Source organism: Nannobrachium achirus (assembly GCF_963921795.1).
Source record: "Nannobrachium achirus genome assembly, chromosome: 16".
Taxonomy (NCBI): domain Eukaryota; kingdom Metazoa; phylum Chordata; class Actinopteri; order Myctophiformes; family Myctophidae; genus Nannobrachium; species Nannobrachium achirus.
Window position 1 is genome coordinate 41441735 of NC_137823.1, and position 22231 is coordinate 41463965.

The following is a 22231-nucleotide window of genomic DNA, read 5'->3' on the forward strand; positions in this document are numbered from 1 at the left end:
TCTCTCTCTCTCTCTCTCTCTCATATGTAAACTGTAAAAGCTAGGGGATCAGACCTCATTGTAATGCCTAAGGATGTGAGGACACCACATGAGCTCTCCTGTACTTGGGGAAGTCTATATTCAGATCAATATGCATCACCATAGATCCACTGGGAATTGTCGACAATCCTCCAACACTCATTCCTCTGAGCCAACAAGGATTACTTAAAACACGTATTTCTACCCGGTATCTGCCTCACCACTATCGAATTATTGCATGACTTAATGGGTTCAAGAGTACCATTTTCAAAGGGTATTGTTGTGGAAATTCCTCTCACATCTGCTGCTAATCCAAAAAGCAGCAGCCTTTCAAGAAAACTAAAAGGAGTGTATCCCTATGAATAAACACAGTAAAATACATATCCATTTGTAACTCAAAGAGAGTACAAACTGCTAACCAAATGGACTGTTGTTGGAGAAACAGTGTGGGCTTGATCTCTTGTCGTCTGACACAGAATGTTTCAAGTTAAAAACGATGACGACTCCCAAGTTGGTGCATTGTTGCAGCAGACGTATCATCGAACACGACCCGGACGTTATATCCTAAATATTTCAATATTTGTTTGTTACACAAACAATTTCAACTAATCCCACAATAGAGTTTCTATGTGTGGAAATTATTGAAGGGAGGAAAATAAATAAATACAAATAAATAAATAAAGTTAATAAAGAATATTGACAATAATACTGGGCTCTCCCAAGAGATTAAAACCCACTAATTAGCAGGATTTTACAGCGTAGTCTCCCACTAATTTTTGTTTTTGCTTTGTCTCTCTCCCTCCCTCTTGTCATTCTCAGGTTCATATGCATGACTCTACCATGGACCACATACTTGGCTGCCTGCTGGTCCTGGGAACCACAGTGATGTTGGCCCATGCCTGCCCCAAGTACTGCGTGTGCCAGAACCTGTCCGAGTCCCTGGGCACGCTGTGTCCCGCCAAGGGCCTGCTCTTCGTGCCGCCGGACATCGACCGGACCACGGTGGAGCTCCGTCTGGGCGGCAACTACATCCTCCGCATCACCCAGCAGGACTTTGCCAACATGACCGACCTTGTCGACCTGACGCTGTCGCGGAACACAATCAGCTACATCCAGCCCTTCTCCTTCGGCGACCTGGAGACCCTGCGCTCGCTCCACATGGACAACAACCGGCTGACGGAGCTGGGCAACGACGACCTCCGGGGCCTGATCAACCTGCAGCACCTCATCCTCAACAACAACCAGCTGGGCCGCATCTACGACCGGACCTTTGAGGACCTGGCGCCGTCCCTGGAGGACCTGGACCTGTCCTACAACAATCTGATCTCCCTGCCTTGGAACTCGGTCCGGCAGATGGTCAACCTCCATCAGCTGAGCTTGGACCACAATCTGTTGGATTTCATCCCCGAGGGGACGTTCACCGACCTGGAGAGGCTGGCGAGGCTTGACCTCACCTCCAACCGTCTGCAGAAGCTCCCGCCGGATCCCATTTTCGCCCGTGCCCAGGACTCCATGATCCTGACCACGCCCTACGCCCCCCAGCTGTCGCTCAGCCTCGGCGGGAACCCGCTGCACTGCAACTGTGAGATGCTTTGGTTCCGGAGGCTCGAGCGCGACGACGACCTGGAGACCTGTGCCTCCCCTCCGGGCCTGAAGGGACGCTACTTCTGGTACGTGAAGGAAGAGGATTTCATATGCCAGGCCCCTATGATCACCCAGCACACCCACAGGATGCTGGTGCTGGAGGGGCAGACTGCTAGCCTGAGGTGCGAGGCCGTCGGGGATCCCACTCCCACCATCCACTGGATCTCCCCAGAGGACCGTTTGCTGGGAAACTCCTCCCGCACCGCCGTGTACAGCAACGGAACGCTAAGCATCACCATCACCACTTCCAAGGACTACGGAACCTTCACCTGCATCGCCGCCAACGTGGCAGGGGAGTCCACCGCCTCTGTGGAAGTGTCAATCATCCAGCTCCCTCACCTGAGCAACGGCACAGGAGCCCAGCCGGCGCAGCCCAAGTCCCGCCTCTCGGACATCACCGGGACCACCAAGGTCATCAAGGGGGCCCCCAAGGGCCAGCCGGAGAAGACTGTGTCTGTGTCGGAGGTGACGGCAGTGTCAGCGCTGGTGACGTGGACGGTCAGCAAGGCGGCGCCCAAGGTGAAGATGTATCAGCTGCAGTACAACTGCTCTGATGACGAAGTGCTCATCTACAGGTATAGAAGGGATTTTATACTTTTTCTTTTTTGTTTGAGTATTGTGATTCAGATATCGTTGTTGTCGGGTGGAAAACCTTGTATGTCCAAAAAATCGTGAGGCGTTGTGTGCTTGTAGATATGCTATATTTTCGCTACATTTGTGTGACACTTTTAAATGATGTAGGGCAGGGTTCCCCAATTAGTTTTCCCCAAGGGCCGAATTATGTCTAAGGTACCAAGCCGAGGGCCACAACATTGCAGGGGGCGACGGCAGCGTTCCTGCTACTCCAGATATCGTCGTTGTCGGGTGAAAATGTTGTATGTCCAAAACCGTTTGTTTTGAATTTATAATTTTTAAAATTATTTAAACTAGTGAAAACAGCCGATCTACAAGTACACGTGTGCTTGTAGATCTGCTGTTTTCACTACTTTTGTGCAACGGCCTTGTATGATTTGCGAAAGAACGTACAAATTTGGAGATACGAGATTTCCATCCGACAACGACGATATACTAGTGTTGTTGCTGCTCTTATACCACCATTATTACTGGGGTTGGTGGGGGCCAGACAGTAGCCCCCCGCGGGCCGCAAATGGCCCGCGGGCCGGCTATTGGGGAACCCTGATGTAAGGCTTTAATTTACAAAAAAGGGAAAAAAATCATACAAATATGAAACCTGGAGATACAAGGTTTCTGCCCGACAGTGACGATATGCTACTATGATATAAATACACTTGAATCCTCTGAATCATTAAAATTGTGTGTAGGTGCATGCGTGCGTGTATGTGTGTTTCTGTCTGTCTGTCTGAGTGGGTAGATGAGTTGTGTCGAAATAAACCCAAAGACCTCCAACAAAGCTATTTCTGGCAGGGATTCAACACTATACAGCACAAGGACACTGTGTCTGTATGTTCAAGTGGCTGTCTGAAATACATCTCCCTTTTAGCCACTGTTTTCCTTATATACAGCTGCGTTGAAACACCCCTGAGAATCCATCCATCATCGAACTACTTTGTCGTTCATCAAACTGTTGGAGAGGCACAAAAAAACAACTCTCTTCTTCCTTGTTTTGTTCCAATGCCTTTTCAACATCTCCTTCGCAGAGCATTGCGTTGTGTAGGACTCGATTATGCTCGGCAGCCCATAAAGCTGGCCGCACACTAACCGATAATCGGGCTATTTAATTACCCCCCCGACAATCGGGCTGCCACCGACTGAAACGGGCCCGACAATCGGGCATGAACGTCGTCTAGCGTGAGGTCTCACAGATCCACTCGGAGCCCAGCCGAGTGGCTCGGAGGACGATCGGGGGTAGCCCGACTCTTTTCAAACATGTTTGATATTTTCCTGGATCAGTACTTGTCTGGAAGACTGGAAGGGTAGCAGGGGACTGAGAGAAAATAGGTAGCCTACAGCAGCCGCTGATAGATGCAAGTCTCTGACCGAGTGACAGATCCATCTCTTTTTTTTCCTCTCCACCCCTCCCTCTGACTCACTCACTCACACACACACACACACACACACACATACACACGCACACACACACACACGCGCGCCCGCACACAGACACACTTTTCATAGCGTCCGTCCGTCCATCAGGTTGTATCATGAATGATTGGGATTTAAATTAAAACTCAACGGCAGCGCATATCAAACAAACAGAAGAAAGACCGCGACCAGTACACATCCCTTGCAAGTAGCTGGGACGTTCGCGAACGAATCGAGTATTTTGAACGACTCTTTGAAATGAACGATGGGATCCGGTTCGCAGTAGGGAGCCGTTCCTTTCTAATGAACAGTGCAAAGTGGAAATACTCTGCCACAAGTAGAGGTTTTTGGAATGTTGTTAATATACTTGAGTAAAAGTACAAACGTATTGGTATCATTCAACATTTAATTAATGTAGCCTGGCTACAGAGTACCAATAGTAGAAAGTAGGCAGAATGTCCTGTTTCACAGATTTTCCAATGAATAAAATGTAGACAAATCTTTTGAAAATAGCCGATCTACAAGCTCACAATGCAACAAAAACTAGGCCTACCTATATATGGCAGAAATAAATGTATATAGGGTTGAAGTTATTTGTAATTATTATATCAAAATCTACAAAGTAATGAGCCAGTCTTTTGAACGGCTCTTTGAAAGGAACGGATCCCAGAGATCCGGTTCACTTCAAAGAACCATAAATCCCATCTAAGTACACGCCCATCCTGATCTACAAGCTTACAACGTGGCACGGGACAGACACAGTTTGGTCTTGGAGATCTTGTTCTGGGTGCGCGACACAGTCATACGACTAACCATAAAGCAGGCACCGCACCATGAGAAGGACGGAGCGGCACTTTAGCGCAGGAGAGTGGATGTCAGAGTTGGATGTACATGAAACGTGTCAAAGTGAATTCATATCGTCAAAATAGGACACAACTTCCATATTGAAGCTTTTTTTTTTCGTTGCGTGAGGCGGTGTTGTAGTCAGTGGATAACGTCATGTGTTTGTATGTGCGTGTGCGTGCGTGTTGCAAAGCACAGCCCTCAGAACAGCCCTGTGGCATCTTGTATTCATTATATTATGTATTATTGCTGTGTTTGGGCCCGACTCAATCGGAATAGAATCCTGTAGCGTGCGGTGCGCCCGACTGTTCAAAACGGCTAGTGTGAGCCCGTTTAGATTATCTGGCCAGAGAATCTGAAAAAATGATCCTGTAGTGTTTAATTCTACCCGATTCAGTCGGGCCCGATTATCGGCTAGTGTATGGCCAGCTTAACCGTGAGGGAATTCCTAAACTCAGAGCTTGACAGGCAGATATTCTGTCAATCCAGTAGCGTTTAAACAGGGCTGAAATAGTAATTTACAAGGCTCATATTCTGCCAGTGCAGCTTGTAAAATGGATGTGAAATCAGCCAGGGGAAAGGCGGGGGGGATCCAATTTCTTAATGCCAGTAAAAATCAGTTACTCCCTTTAAAAACCTGTGGAACGTGACATAGTTTCAGGCGTTAGCCTTGAGGGAAGCAACCCTGTCCTTGCTACGGTGTATTTCCCAGTTTTTACAGAATCTACAGTGTCTTTCCCCATAATTAACCACCAATGACACAGTACGATTATTTTTACGGTGTGACAGAAGGCCAAGCCATCTAGAACAGGATTTTCATGTAGGCCTACTGTATGTCTGTATGTCTGTGTGCACTAACTGTATGTATGTATGTATGTATGTATGTATGTATGTATGTATGTATGTAATGTACGTATGTGCCTAGTGAGTTCACACCGCTATGTACATGTCACAAAACAAACAGCAGTCTCCTTGTCACAGAAATTGAGTGAAAGTGGTTCATTCATTCATTCATTATAATCGTTCCTTAACCCATTTAGACATGTGGCCGATTCTAAAAAAATAATTTCTAAATCCTGACCTAAGTCAGGCAAAAGTTTGAAATAATCATGATATTGGTTTCAAGTCATATCGCCCATCACCATTGAGCACCGCATTGATTACAGCCTTTACAGCCTATTGGACTGGTTAATCTTAAGTTCTGTTCAGATTCACTACACCTTCGTTCTGTTCGGGTCATTTTGACCCGGGGGATATTTGGTTTAAAAAAAACAACACTAATATAAATTTTAACTTAACAAATCATCATGATACATTGACTTTGACTCAATACCAAACAATTCATATGATATATATGGTAAATGTTTGCATTTCTGCTTTGCTATATCACATTAAACACTGAAAGAGCTAGGCGTTTTTACTGATTTAGCTGAAATTCAGGTAAAAAAACGACTTTATTTAATACTGGGCAATATTGCTCATGCTTATAGGAAAAAATGTAAATCAATGTTTTTATGAACTCCCCCCCCCCCCCCCCCCAATATGCCCATTAATTGAATACTTGTGGTTCAAGAACAGGACATCATTCTCACATTGAGCTGAACACACATGTGAACTCATGAACGTCACATATGAATATACACTTGAACGTATACACTAGGACAGAGGTTTTCAAACACTTTGGTCTCATCAGGGCACCTCTGTAAACAACATTTTCATCCACAGCACCCCTGAATTATAGTGTTATTACTTTACAGCACCTTATGTTTATGTAAAATAATGTAAAATGTCCCCTAAGATACAGTACAGTCACAAGGAAAACTTCAGATAAGTGAGGGGTGAGGGTGAGGGTGAGGGGTGAGGACCGGACGGGTGAGGGGGTGTAGGGTGTGTGTGTGAGAGGGGGGGTGAGGGCGATAGGATGGGGGGGGGAGGAGGTGACTGTGTGTTTGTGTCACTATACATGCTTTCTTTTATTTCAGTGCATCTGGGGTGGCGGGGGGATGGGGGCTCGGTGGTGGGAGGGAGGTGGGGTTGGGTTGGGGGGTTTGGAGTGTAGGGGGTAAGGGTGAGGTGAGGGGGGTTGGAGGGGGGAGGGGTGGAAGGGGTTAGGGGGTGATTGTGTATCTGTGTTTGTACATGATTCCTTGTATTTCTGTGCATCAGGGGAGGGGGGGTTAGTTGTGGGGTGGGGGGGGGGGGTGGGGGAGGGTTTGGAATGGGGCTTCGGAAGGGGGGTGTTAGAAGTGGGGGTGACTGTGTGTCTGTGTTTTGGCATAATACTGTGTATTTCTGTGCATCTGTGCTTCCGGGTCAAAATGACCCGAACAGCACTAAAGGTTCAAAAAATATGAGGGGGGTGTAGCATGGGTGTAGTGCAAAAATATTTTTTTTACATGTTCATCTCAGAAGAATCTTTAAGGCCAGTGAGTTTCAGGTGGAAAAAAATTAAACTTCTACCTTTTTTTTCCAAATGAAAATGTAAAACGGGTCAAAATGACCCGAACAGCACTTAAGGGTTAAGTGGTATATCTAATATTCTTTTGTGTATAATTCTTCACATGGCACATTGCTTTTTTACTGTGCTATATGTTTTGTTTCTCAGTTACCTGATTTCATATTATTTTGCTTAAAGGAGTTCACCCCCAAAAATACTTATTTTCTGTCAAGTAGCCTTGAATTCATAGAGATAGTTTTTTGTCGCATTCCTATGCCAATAATTTGATGACTTCCACTGAGTCTCCTACTGACCGATGACCCGATGACATCAAATTATTGTCCCAGTAATGCGACGAAAACAAAATAGATCTCCATGAATTCATTCACTTCATGGGGTGTGTAATTGATAGAAAAGAAATATTTTTGGGGGTGAACTACTCCTTTAAACTAGAATCTTACATTGTGTTTTGTAGACTGAATAATATGACCTTGAAACCCATAAACCCCTAACAAAATGTGATTGCACAGCCATCAACCCATATAAATGGTAATCTCCTACATTTCTTAAAAGAAAGAAAAAAAGAAAAAAAAAACATTTTAAAGGTAAGGTAAGGTAACAGTATCAGGTTCATCCTGTCGCTAGGCACGTCTTTTGGGAAGAATATATATAAGTTGAATCAGGTTCAGGAGTAAGTGAAGTTCGTCATCCGTGTCGTGCTGTAAGTGTGAGCCGCCGTGAAGCAGGGCAGAGAGGATCCTGGAGTCACTTCAGTAATGGAAGTTATGTGTCAGCCACAGCGGAACAGATCTTCAGTAATATTTCAGTTGAATCGCAATAAGGCTCTCAGAGCAATGCTTCACGGTATAATGGCTCAAGTGTCGCGTGTCACGTGATTTAACACCCACGCCGCCGCGTATGCTGGGATGAGTCTCAGACAATAGCAGCGAGGTCCTGGAGGCCGCTATTATTGGCTGTTAGCCGTGAGATGGAGAAGGTGTTATAGTAGGCTATTGTACATTCCAGGCTTATTCACTGAGAAACAGGCGTTATTGATCAGCGGTGGAAAAAGTATTCAAATGTTTTAGTTAAAGTTGTACCATGTAACTTTTTTTATAAAACAAATCTTAAAATGGTCCTAGCTGTTAAATCGCTAAAGTTTTAGAACACCCACTCCGTTATTTTCAGCTTCTGAAGCCTTCTCTTTATATGTTTTCTATGATCCTGACCGGGGTCCGGTTTTCGCGCAAAAATTACGTCATCATACACTACCGGCCAATCACAGCGAGGGTTATACACTGCCGGCCAATCACAGCGCATCTTGAAGTGGGGTCGCTAGCTATCACAATAGGGCGGCCATATTTGTAGGCGCCCGTGTGTCTCTATCTATACTCGGGTGAAACACTCCGTTTCTCCGGAATGCCTGAACGCACAGGAACCAGGGACCCCTCTAAAGATAGATCTCGGTGAGGTGGAGGCAGACGCGGGGGTGACGCGGGGGTGTGAGGCCCGGTCCGCGGCGAAAAACGGCCGAAAGACGCGGACGCTACTGACCACTAGTTGAGCAACTTACACAGTATAGCTTTAAGTAAAAGTATCAATGCTGCAATATAGAAATACACTGTTACAAGTAAAAGTCTGGAATTCAAAATGTACTTGAGTAAAAGTATAAAAGCATTCGTATCAAAAAGTACTTACTGTAAAGCATCAAAAGTAAAAATACAAAATGTTTGAAAATAGCAGATCCACAGGCTCACAACGTGTCGCATCTCAACGCATTGTGAGCTTGCAGATCGGCTATTTTCAAACAGCCTACTGTAGGTATAAAATAGGGCTGAAGTGGTTTACAATAAAATTATAATTTATATCTGCAAAGTAACTAGTGACTAGTTTTCAAATAATTGTAGTGGAGTAAAAGTACAATATTAGGATCTGAGATGTAGCCTAGTGGAGTAGAAGTAAAAGTATTGGAAAATACTCAATTAAAGTAAAAATACCTCAGATTTTTTACATTACTTGAGTAAATGTTCTTAGTTACTTTACATCACTGCTATTGATTATATCTCTGTGGATAGCACAGTCTGCACAATGATAGACATTCAGATATAGCCAATCGTCACTGTTGAGCGGAAACCCTGTGTTTCCAACTGTTACTTTTCAGGAAATGGAAATAGAAAGATAATCTGTGTTCCAATGGATAGTTTTTTCTCTGTTAGTCACAAGTTCTCACAACACAGTGAGAGGCATTAACCCATTTAGGCCTAGACTTATTGAATGCTTTAGCTATTGAAAAATAGCAAATATACAAGCTCACAGCACAGCACCGAGTGCCGCGCTGCAAGCTTGTAGATCTGCTATTTTGGAAAAAACGTGATATATATATATATATATATATATATATATATATATATATTGGCAAGTCTTTGAATATATCTTTTTGAAAGTGAACATTGTAACTCAAATATTTGGTTCTGGGGGGTCCCTGATACAATATTTTGAGATGGGGGGGGGGGGGGTCCCTGGAACAACATATTTTGAGATGGGGGTCCGTGGCCAAATACATGTAGTTTTGGGGGTCCTTGGCATGAAACATTTTGAGAACCACTGACAGAAACATTGTTAAAAAAAAAAAAAGACACTTATAGAATCGGGTCAAAATATTCAAAGATTTGTTCAAGATTTTTCAAAAATAGCAGATCTACAAGCTCGCAGCGCGGCACTCTGCTATTTTTTTATATTTAAAGCATAAAATATTGCGTAATAATGTGTTCAGGCCTAAATATTTAAACATCACAATCTGAATTTTCTGAACCACTTGACTTAAATCCTGTATACTTTGTTGACCGGAGTCCCCCAGGGGTCTGTACTGGATCCCCTCCTATTTTCCTCAAAATATCTTCGCCAAAAATAGTGAAAAAGTTGTGACACCTTGTGTTGTGAGCTTGTAGATAGTATTTTTCCACCGAATAGTAACCTATTATGGTGACACATAATCTTTAATGTGCTATAAATGTAAAGGAATTTGTCTTGGTACTGAAGAGATATATTGACAGTTTAAAGATGATCACACAGTAACATTACTCTGTACGCTGACCAGAAGGTCATAGCCAAAAGTAAAATTTCAATTTCAAACACGCTTTCCATCTTGCACTGCAGACACACATAGGCAGTACTTTGGGGGGTTAAAAAAAACAAAAACACTTCCTATTCATTTTCTGGGGAAGCACAAAAGATTCTGGGATTGACAGCAGAACAGAGCAGACGCAGACATGTAAAAACATAATAATCATACTTTTATCTTACATTTTAGGGGGCAGTGGCCAGTCAGATTGTTCAATGTGACAGAGTAGCAACGCATGTAACAACTGTTCACACTGTGGTACACAACACCACTTGAGATTGACAGACAGGAGATGAAGCTTATCATGGATATTTTTCACAGATGGACAAACAGCAGCTGCAAGTCAACATAGAGTGTGTCTGTTTCATTTTGCCTTTCTGTGCGCCAGCAGTTGTCCATGCTGGTATGAAATATACAACTGCAATTAATATTACCTTAAGCTGCCACCCGTACCCATCTGTCATAAAGTTCCATTCTTCTGTTTTGTAAAACAAACTGTTTATACTTTTAAACCCGTCAGGTGCAAAACAAAACAATCTGCTTGTGCTTCTAGGAGGATTAAACATTTTAAACAACATTTAGCATTTTAGCAGCACGCCCACCAGCGGCAAACCGTTGGCGGTGGACGCGATTCGCTCCACATATCGTCATAATCCTATAGTGTCATCATAAGACTATGAACTAGGGCAGGGGTTTTCAAAGTGGGTGACGGGGCACCCTGGGGAGCCGCGAGATAATTTGATAATATTTGGAATTTATTTGGACACAAAAAAATATTTTGTATCATTTTAAACTTGAAGTGCAAAATTATTTTCAGTCAAAATGGCTATTATCTCAACGTTTTCCTCGCAACATAATCGCTAAATATGCTATAAATAGCCTATAAGGTGCTAGGAGTGAAAATTATGAATATAATGTAGGGGTGCCTCGGATGAAACAAATATTTATAGGGTGCCCTGAGCCAAAAAAGTTTGGGAACCCCTGAACTAGGGCATGCAATCTGTTGGTTAAACTTCAAGAAATAAGATTTGAGGTTTCTTAAGCGTTGTAATAGTAGAGTTTCTTTTTGCTTGTGTCAAGTATTTCCTTATCCGAGTGTGAAAGAGATGAAGGCTCCCTGCTAGCTCTGGGCGGAGGTCTACTTCAGCCATATCATGGACAATAACCAATTTGCTTGAATACTTTATTTAAGTTTTAGTTGTTGTTTTTTTTGTCGGTAGTGCTGTCACCTCACAGCTAGAAGGTCCTGGGTTCGATTCCCGCTTGGGACGCTGTGGGCACTGGGGAGGTGTTCACTCCTCCGTGTCATCAGTGCCCATACCCTAGATGGGGTTGGCAAAAGGGCCTTTCTGTGTGGAGTTTGCATGTTCTCCCCGTGTCTCCTAGGGTAGGTAAACATGCAGTAATCCTGGTCTCTATATTGCCTCCCCCTGGCCAGTCTGATGGAGGGGAAAGGAACTGGCTGGAATAACGTGTTCCTCCCACACGCTACGTCCAGCCAGGGAATCCCCCCCTTGTCAGTTGAAAAGAAGCGGCTTGGACTACTCATGCATAGAAGGAAGCATGAGGTCAGTCCGATGCTCTCCCCAGGTTAGCAGAGGGAATGTAGCACCCAGGATTACATTAGACAATTGACACCGGGTGAAAAAAATCGCAGGATAAAAATGTAGGAATAAAAATAAAAAAAGATAAACAATAAAAGATTGTATTTTGACTCCACTAAATTTCTAGGTAGGGAAAAGGTACATTATGAATGAACCACTTTTGCTGTATTTGAAATATTGTGAAACTAGCAAATGCACAAGCTTACAGCACATTGCAGTGTGCCACATTGTGAGCAGCTATATTTATATTTTTCTGGAAAATCTAAAAAGAAAATGTACTTTTGAGTACATACTTATTTTTTAAAGTAAGAACTCTAACACCAGTACAAGTTTGACAGAGCAACTTGTAGTTGCATAATATTTAACCATGCAGAAGTATAGTGCTTTAACTCAAAGTACTGGAGTTGAGTACCATGTCCACCACTGATTTAAGATTATGTATGGGAAACATGGCAACGCAAGGTTGCCTCGCACAGAGAGACACTCCAACTTCAACTATCTCTTTTTAATGCATTCATCCATTACAGTTAGTGTGAGGCCATGCTTATATTGCATATACTCAAGGGTATAGACAGACACTGAAAAAGACAGAAAGAAAAGGAACCCGTCACGGCCCATTTAATCTCCATAGCTACAATACAGCTGCTATGCCCAAGAACGCCACAGAGAGAAAGAGGCAGTCACTGAGAAGCCATTAGGGATTTTTGCTTATATAAGCATAATCACGTTTCCCAGCAGCAGCATCCTGATGTTTAGGCCGAGATCAATGAGCCAGGGGACAATTTGACATGACCTTGGTGTGTTTGTCCAGAGGAAAAGGACCCCAAGGAATCAATGAGAGTAATGAATCATGTTTTGGGAAACTCAAGTCCTAAAACGATATTTTCACAACGTTGAATATAGGACTTGACATCCAGTTATGATTATGAATGTATCCAATACATTATAGAAATGGACTCGACAAGAAAGATCCCATGCTGCCATGCCATCTCTTTTATCCTCCTCCACGCTTACTCTGATATTTACACATACTGTACAATGATAAAACGGTCTGTTTCTATTAGTTTTATCCATGCTTGTTGCTTGTGTAATTATACTTGTTAAACAGAAGTAGATCAAAGAGAGTGGCGAAAAATATATGCTTTGCCTCCCATCAGCCTGGCGGAGATAATAAAAAAAAGAAAAAACTACAAGCAGGAAGTGCTTGTAGTTGTGGAGACAAAGCGTCTCCACATTTTGGGACTACAAATGTCTAAATACAGTACATCACTGTAGCACTTTCCCCCCCACTCTGTTTCTCTGATGCTGTCACTATGTCCCTGCCCCCTCCCTCTAATCTCTCTCTCTCTTCTGATTAATAATAAGTGGGGCACTCTCCAAATTGCCTAGTGCAGCCTGAAGGTGTGAGAGGAAACTTATCTGCTTGTGATAAGCATGGGTATACATTACTCTGAACTGCCACTTTATCCCTATGTATGCATGTGACTTAAGACCTATATACGTCGTTGAGTGACTTCATTGTGAAAATAGACGATCTGCAAGCTCAGAGCGTGTCACATATATTGTGACTTGTTGTGAGCTGGTAGATCTGCTATTTTTAATAAACAATTAGACAGATGTGAAAGGGAATATGGCCCATCCAAACAATCACTTCAATGTGCAGTAGATTTTTTTTCTTCTCTGCCCCAGACAGGCAGTCAGAATTATGTAATTGACTGCATCACCGGTGGCTCAAAAGTATGAACCGATATTTTCCGTGAGAGAGCATTTTCTGATGTATTGCAATCGCTCAACAGACCATGTGACGTTATTGGATCGAATTTGACCTAGATTCATTGTCATTGTGTGTTTCTCTCCCTCTCTCTCTCCTATACTGCGCTACTGCATTCTCTACTGCTGAATTCGATGGAATAAAAAAGATATGGCGTAAAACTAAAATGCTCTGCAATCCACATCATGAACTTTCATTTTTGCATTTCTTGGCGAGCGACAGTAGTGTAAAGTTCATTTTTTTAGGTATTTGTACTTGAGTATTTCCGATTTCCAATACATCTCAGATCCAAATATTGTACTTTTACTCCACTACATTTATTTGAAATAGTTACTAGTTACTTTGCAGATATAAATGATTATATTATAAAACATACATTAACCACTTCAACCCTATTTTATACATAGGCTATTTGAAAATAGCCGATGTATAAGCTCACAACTTGTAGATCTGCTATTTTCAAACCTTTTTGTACTTTTACATTTGGTACTTAACTATATTTTGGTGCCAATACTTTTGTACTTTTACTCAAGTAACATTTTGAACACAGGCCTTTACTTGTAACAGAGTATTTCTAAATCGCAGTATTGATACTTTTACTTTTACTGGCGCGCGACACTTTTCAAAAGCATTGTGCAGCAAAATATATTAGCCGTAATACATTTCCCTGCGATGTAAACTATAAATGTTACATGAGCTTTTGTTCCGTGGGCTGGGGAGATTTTAATGCTCAATGTGGCAAAAAATGTCATGAATGCACATGAGGTTCAGTTAACGTCAACGATTGTAGACTCAACCAAACCACCCCCCAAGGAAATACAGAACGGGCTCTGTGGCTCTGCTTCCTCTTGCAGTCCTTCCTGGCTTTATCCATTTTATTTATTTATTACTGCTCCATGTCTCCGATATCAAACGGTCCCTCTGTTTGCTGCAGCAAGACAGATGGTTCAGAGAGATAAAGCCAATTACTGCTGGCGGTCCGTTAGAACCTCAACCGCAGGGAGACTTCTCACTGGCGAGGAGCTAGAGTGGAATGCAAATATATACCCTCCTCCCCTCTTGCTTTAATGAAAAATTGTGAATCACTCCCACATTAACCGCAGCAGTTAGTTAAGTCTCCGATTGCCGAAATTACATGTGTAACGCGCTCTGATCTTGATGGCTCCATCACTCATCGCGTTCGGCTGTATCACTCTTCCGAGCCTTTACAGCCTCACGCTCTGTCGTTAAAGTGAAACAGTGGCCTGTGCCATTACGGAGAAGTGCCTCATTATCTTTACATTGCAATTAACCTGTGGGGTTGCAATTAATTCCCTTTCTTTCCCTTTGTCTTATTTGATCAGGATGATCCCGTCGTCCAGCAAAGCCTTCCTGGTGACCAACCTGGTGTCGGGGACCCGATATGATCTGTGCGTGCTGGCGGCCTGGGACGACTCTGCCACCACCCTGACTGCCACCAACGTGGTGGGCTGCACCCAGTTCTACACCCAGGATGACTACGCCCAGTGCCAGTCCCTGCCAAGCCAGCTGCTGGGGGGCACCATGATCCTGGTGGTGGGGGGCGTCATCGTGGCCACGCTGCTGGTCTTCATCGTCATCCTCATGGTGCGGTACAAGGCCGGGGACACTGAGACGCCCGTGGGCAAGCTGACAAACGTCAGCGAGACGCACTCGCAGACCAACGGGGGCCGTCTGGGGCCGAATGGAGGTCTCATGCCCCAGTTACAGTCCCAGTCCCAAACTGGGTCCCTATCCCCTTCCCAACCTATCCTCAAACCCATGGTCAAAGTGACGCTACAGGATGAGGTGGTGGAGTTCAAGTGTGGCTCCCTCCAGAGCAGCCTCACCCCTTCCTCCACCTCCTCAGACTCGCTGGCGGGGGGCTCATACAGCCCCAACAGCCAGCTGGCCAGCATCTGGAGATCGGCCCCAGCCAACAAGCCGCAGCGGGCCAACCTGGACAACCTCCTTGGGGCCTTCGCCTCACTGGAGTTGCGGGGCTCGCAGGGACGAGACCTGAGGCCGGTCTCCATGGCCGGCGGCCTCTCCGGCTCAGAGCGTGGCTCTATGGCCACGCCCCCCACGGATCGGGAGCCTCTCCTGGGGGGCCGGACGCTGGACTCTCGTTTGAGCCGGCTCCTCATGCTCCCTCTGGACTCCAGGGTGCCCAGGAGGAGCCAGTCCTTTGACATGGGCCGGGACGTGGGCGGTCCCGTGGGCAGTGGCCCGGGCGGCGGCGGCCCCCAGCCGGGCAGCTATCCACGGAGGATCAGCAACATCTGGACTAAACGGAGCCTGTCGGTGAACGGCATGCTGCTACAGTGCGACGAGGAGGGCCCCGACACGGGAGGGAGCAAAGGGACGATAGACAGCGCCGACTGGGTGATGGAGAGCACGGTTTAGCGGGGGGTAGACAAACTGACACTCCATCGAACACTGCCCAATGAATGGATAGATGGCAAGCAGCCCTGCCCCTGACTGACTGACAGACAGAAAGACATACAGACCGTCAAGCCTGTTGCATCGTACGACGATGTTGCAGACCAAAAATAGCCGATCTACAGTATAAGCTCATGATCCGTGCTACGTTGTGAGCTTGTATACAGCTGCTATTTTCAGTCTGCGATACCGCCACACGAAAGAGCCTAAATTAGGGAACAGGCAGGCAGACAGACAGACAGACAGACAGACAGACAGACAGACAGACCCACTGGTCAAAAGCACCCTCCTTCAACCTCCCTCCTCTGTTCTGCATGAAAGGTTTCCGTGAGACATCGGCCCGTCACCAGAACTGATGTCTTCACTTGACAGCCATTTTTTTGCTTTCTTCCCTCGTCCTGCGGAGGATCTGAACCAACTACTGTACAGAACACACCACTTTACAGAAGGATTGGACGTCTGTGAGACATTGGACAAGGGGGAGAGGGGGTGCACTGGCCAAATACAATACAAACTATTTGAATAAGACCCTTTCGATTACTTTGCCTCATAATTTGTACAGAAGTGAACATGGTCTTGTATTAAGAGGGACAATGACTATTTGGCCACCATGTACACTCAAGGAGATGACCAAGTAACATTCAGAGATATGGTGAAATGCCCTCGGACTACTATTAATTATGCTGTGTAAATTTAATATTATGTACTGTAATGCGATGAAAGTTTTTATATATTTTGCTGGTCAAACACACATTGCTGAAATATTAGTCTCTCCCTCTGCACAAGAGCAGGGTTATGGCTAATATTTACAGTTCTGAAACCTGAATGTGTGTCTATTCTCATTTCTGAAACCAGTTAAACCTTATCTGGCTGAACGGTGCAGTATAAATAGATGTGATGCTACGGTTCCTAAAGATGTAAAAGAGAAAAATAATGGAAGCAAAGAAAAAGATTTATTGACAAAAAATGTATGTGAATAATATATTTACTTTCTATACAGAGTATATATTTGAGGGTTTTATTGAATAATTCAGTATGGTGTCCATATCAGATTTTATGCAATCATATAGATTAATAAAGCAATGAATCAATCAATCAGTCAGTCAGTCCTGAGAACAAATTGACGTTTCCCATACAGTAGGTAAGATGTGAGGAGTCAGTAAACTATTAATGTCAGTTTTCAAAATGCCAAATAACTGAGGTTATAACAGTGAAAGCGGAAAGAATGGTTTAAGAAAATTAATTATCTTCTGTATTTGATTTATTTCTCAATACTGGCAGCAACATAATGAAGTTGTTGATGGCTTTCATTTGAACAGTGTATATCAACAAAAAAGAAGAAGCATTTAAACACCTTATTGTAACTTAATTAATTCATATTCGGTGTACTGGTAAATGAAGTTCATTCAGTATGTCTAAAATATAGCTGACCTGACATTTTGTCAGTCAACTTATCTCTGTTCCTGACTTTGTGATATCAATCATTTTGTAAGAGTATAGCGTTTTCAACTGGTGTAGATAGAATTTTTGAAACAAAAACTCCCTTTCCTTTTACATTATCTCCTTATACCATGGGAAATGTAGCCTATATTAAATTCCTACTGGGTCAAATCAACCACATGGGAGACAGGTTTAACTAAAACTAACGCCATGGGCCTTGTGATATTATAATAAGACCTGTTTTATGACAATAACACAATGCAAAGGTTTTGCAGTATGTTCAACAACGTTGAAGTTGTTTGCTTTTATTCCGTCCAGTGTAGTTGCATGTTTTTTGACAAACAGATCCATACAGTCAAAGTAAAATTACCGTATATATACACTCTGTCATTTCACACGTTGTGTTGTCTGATTACTTTTTTGTGATATCTTGGATTGACTGCGCGTGTACAATGTCTCTGTATATTGGCTTTTTTGTACAATATTCCAGTGTGTAAGAATGTGTATTCTGACAAAAGCTGTGTACTGGTGTCTTTGGGGATGAGAAGGTACACACTACACTGGCATTACAGCCTAACTGTACACATTTCTTACCTGGAGTTGTAGAAGATGTTTGTGTGGTCAAATCTTTTGTTTTTGCTACTAAAAGATAAAACTAAAATTGCCTAAAACAGCCATGTTGCCTCAGAGTATTTTATTTTTGTATTGTTGTTAATGCATACTGGGGGATGTGCGCACGCATTTTAGAGTCTAGCTCAGTAGCTGACAGTTGGTGTTATTTGGTGGTCAAAGGTCAAGGTTGATGATTAACCATCTCAATACATTTTTGAATGACACATTCAGCTTATTGTTGCCATACTGGCAGTCAAAATGTTGTGGATCAAGGCCCACTTGAATATCCTGTCCACTTAATAACCGTGGTGGAATGGGTAGGGCATAAGCATTATCACAGAATGTTTATTTTAACGAGCAATCAATCGAAGTAAGTTAATATTTATGGATACCACAAACAAAGGTGACTTTTTAAAATTATGCCGGTGGAAACCTTGTATGTAAAAAAAAAAGAAGATTTTTTTTAATTTAAAATAGTGAAAATAGACGATCTACAAGCACACAACGCTATTTTCACTAGTTTTGTGCAACAGTCTTATATTAACGTTTCTGCCGGACAGTGACGATTATTGCGACCGTCAGGTCGCAGTTACTATCAAACCCTGCACAAACTGTCAGTCCGTCTGTCTGTCAACCGTTGCCCCGATCCATGCCAGATTTTGCACACACACTCCTTGCCTGCCAAACTACAACCTCCAAGGACCCCCGGAGCTCCAGGGACCCCCAGGTCCCTGGGGGACCCCCAGATGTAAAAAATGACCAAATGCGCAAAAATGACCAAATGACCACCCCAACGGGGCTGCTCACGGGGAATTCCCGGGGACCACCGACTCCTGGTGCTCCAGAACAGATGCAAAAGTGGTGGCGCCCCCAGTGGAGGACCCCCTGCCACTGCAGCGCACATAAAATGCCGTAACTCGGGCTAGGAGCGACCGGGAGAGCCGGGGCCGACCTGACGGTCGCTTATCTCCCGATTAGGGAGTCTTACTGGTTGTTATATTATCAATACTTTAGTTAATTAGTGTTTTGCTAATTTGCAATATCCTCACAGCCCACCTGTGGGTCCCGGCCCCCAGGTTGAGAACCACTGTGGCAATACTAGCAATTCTTTCCTAGCAATATTTGTCCTTGCATTCATTATGACAACAGAACAGAACACATCTCTAGAGAAACCATATTGCAGTGTCCTTCCTCATGTGGTAAAGGTCACAGGTATGGAAGAGGAGTCGGTGTCTTTTCAACGTGTTTCATCAGCTAGCAGTGCCGCGCGGTGAATGTCAAACAACACAGCAGCGTTCATACAAATCTACTCACACATCAATATTATCCACTTTAGGGCATTGGTTCTCAAACTTATTTTATTTTCAAGGACCCCCGTTTTGGTTACATTAGGCCACGGACCCCCATAAACAAATTTGGTTCCATTTGAAACCATTTTGGTTTGTGCAAAAATGGCAAAGAAATTGCCAATATACAGGCTCATAATGTTGTGAGCTTGTAGTTTTGCTCTTGTATGTAAAAAATATAAGAACAATTTCAAACAACTATTGAATTCCAGTGTCCCCAGAGTGGTGTGTGAGGAGAAGGTAGTGCAAAGTATTAGACCATGTCTCTGGGATTTTTACTGGGGTTGTGTAAGGGAAAGAACAGAGAGAGAGAGAGAGAGAGAGAGAGAGAGAGAGAGAGAGAGAGAGAGAAGGATAGAGGGAAGAAGTTTGAGTTTGGGATACAGATATTTCTTAAAGTTATTCAAATAATTGATGCACCACCACGCACGGCCAGCCAAGTTAGTGAATTTCTATGAATATAGATATATACATTCTGATATTATTCATGGCAGAGCTCATGAACAAAATGATGTTTTGTTGAAGAGACGGTGCTTGAAAATACGATACCCAGGTAAGTATGAATATTATAGCCAAGATTGGCTCATAGTCTATTCCACTTGTGGAAAAACCCTATTATTGCGACCGTAGGTTCAACTACAAAATGTTGCATCTCCTGAAAAGCTCTATACACCGAATTAGAGTTAGGAATGCTGCACATCGGAAAAATGGAACTCTCAGACGAAAGGTTCGGTGGTCGGACGGAGACAGTATGGACAGGCCTTAAGGTAAGGCATAAGACCTGGTACTTAAGACAATAAAAATATCGCCTAGAGTCGTAAAGTCGTAACACCTCAATGTCTATAGTCTAGCTATTGTCACATTGTTGACATTGTGACATCATTGCATAACATCAAAGATCACACCCTGGAATCTGTGACATCACATTGTGACATCAAACTCCGTCCTTCCTTGTCCCTTGTATGCCCATATATGGAGATCCCTGATGTAGGCCTACAGTTGAAAAAAAATAATAATAAAAGAAATCAGTAGAACCGCCGATCCAGCCAATATACACATAAAAGGGGACAAGGACTGAGAGACAGATACTGACACGAACGGACACATGTCTGGGGTCTCACAGCAGACGGTTGGTTCTACAGACAGGGATCTCCATGACTGTATGGGCATAAAAAGGATCGTATATATGATGTCAGACGTCATAGACGCACATGGTTGGTTCCACAGACTCCAACTTTTGCACACGGATAGCTCAGATTTTTGCCTATGTTCTTAGCTGCCTCCCCTGCCGTACTGTACTTGTACAAGGCAGAGTTGTATGAAACTAAGGCTGGGACTTTAACTGATTAATTGCGATTAATTAATTACAGAAAATTAACGCGATTTAAAAAATTAACTCATTTTAATCGCACTTAGTTTTTGCACCACAGAACCTTCCGTTTCAGGCATACCGATCATAGCGATGCACCAACCAAGAAGAGACTACTAACGCAAAGGGAGAAGTAGCCGATCAGAGCGCTTTGCTTGGCCCAGTGGATGCGAAATTTAGATTTAAAAAACTCACTCGTTGATTCACTCGTACAACAAAATGTGTTTTACTTGAAAAAAATGCTTCTCAGGTCAAATAACGATGTGCGATTAAAATGCGATTAATTGCGATTAATTAATCACAGAGCCTGTAATTAATTAGATTAAAAATGTTAATCGCATCCCAGCCCTATATGAAACAAATGTTTTTTTGTAGAAATGCCGATCCAACCAAAATGCCTATATCTCCATATTCATGGATCTCCATATATGGGTAACTGGTCCGATATATATTCATTCATACATGACGTGACATGTGAAGAAAACAGCCGATCTACAAGCTCACAGCGTATCGAGAAGCATTGTGAGATTGTAGATGGGCAATTTTCAGCACATGACACCGTTGTACCACAGAGCATATACAGTATCAGGCAACACAGGGGCAAGCAGACACGTCTAGTGCTGTTTACTATGGTATATAGGCTATTTAAATTGTGTCAACAGGAGATTCTGTGGAATTACATTATTTGGGTTGGAGCCTTGAGGCTGTTGCAGTCTGGATGGGCAAAAGTGCATAAACTATCTCCTCCCTCTAGTAGCTACAGTCAGTCAGTGTGCCCTGGACAAAACAAAATACAGCAAGAGATAGTGCACTTGCCCATGGCTATTTTCAGAAAAACCTTTGCAGCTTTACAAGCCTTGAAGTGCTTGAAGCCAGATGGAAGCCACAGCATCTAATAGAAATGAAGGGCGGTGCAGTGTTTCACATTGTGCTTGCAGGCAAACTTTTATATTTTAATTCTAAATCAATTGATTAGACTGGAACGTCACAATTATATCGTAATTACCATGGATAAAACGCAGACTTGATTGCGACTGAAGTGCAGTGCCACTGACCAAACAGCCTACAGATTAAATCACAGGCTTGTGTATGCCCCCCATGATCAGAGGCAGTTAGTTAGAGGGAGCTAACTGTAGCCTAATCAAAGGAAACAAAACAGTCATGGCAATTGTTGTGACGGCATAATATTTACAAGAGCTTACTCTGATAGATAAATAACAAAATATAAAAAACACACCAAACAGGTTATGTGTGAACAGTTACCATATGGGAATGGAACAGGCTGGCATATGTATGTAATGATCTGAAATGGCAGGGCTGATGAATAGAGGAGTATTAATTGGACTGAAAGCCAGTTTGTGAGTGCAAGTTAGTTTCAAAATACCATAATTAGATTACCTTTACGGCTTTACCATACTTTTGGAAATCAATAACACACTGTAAATGAGGAATTGAACCATAATTCTTAAAGAAATCAAAGCAAACATATAGCTTGAAGTGTAATTTGAAACTGTGCCCTGTCAGGAATGCTGACAAAAGGGTAT

The 22231-nt window shown here is 43.3% G+C and overlaps 1 protein-coding gene across 1 annotated transcript; it reads left to right on the plus strand.

Moving 5' to 3' along the window:
• Positions 1–843: 843 nt before the first annotated feature.
• On the plus strand, positions 844–15884 carry lrfn2b (leucine rich repeat and fibronectin type III domain containing 2b; the record flags this gene model as incomplete). Its single annotated transcript, XM_080744433.1, has 2 exons — positions 844–2237; positions 14825–15884. The coding sequence occupies 2 exons, from the start codon at positions 844–846 to the stop codon at positions 15882–15884; spliced, it is 2454 nt and encodes an 817-aa protein (XP_080600559.1).
• Positions 15885–22231: the final 6347 nt, after the last annotated feature.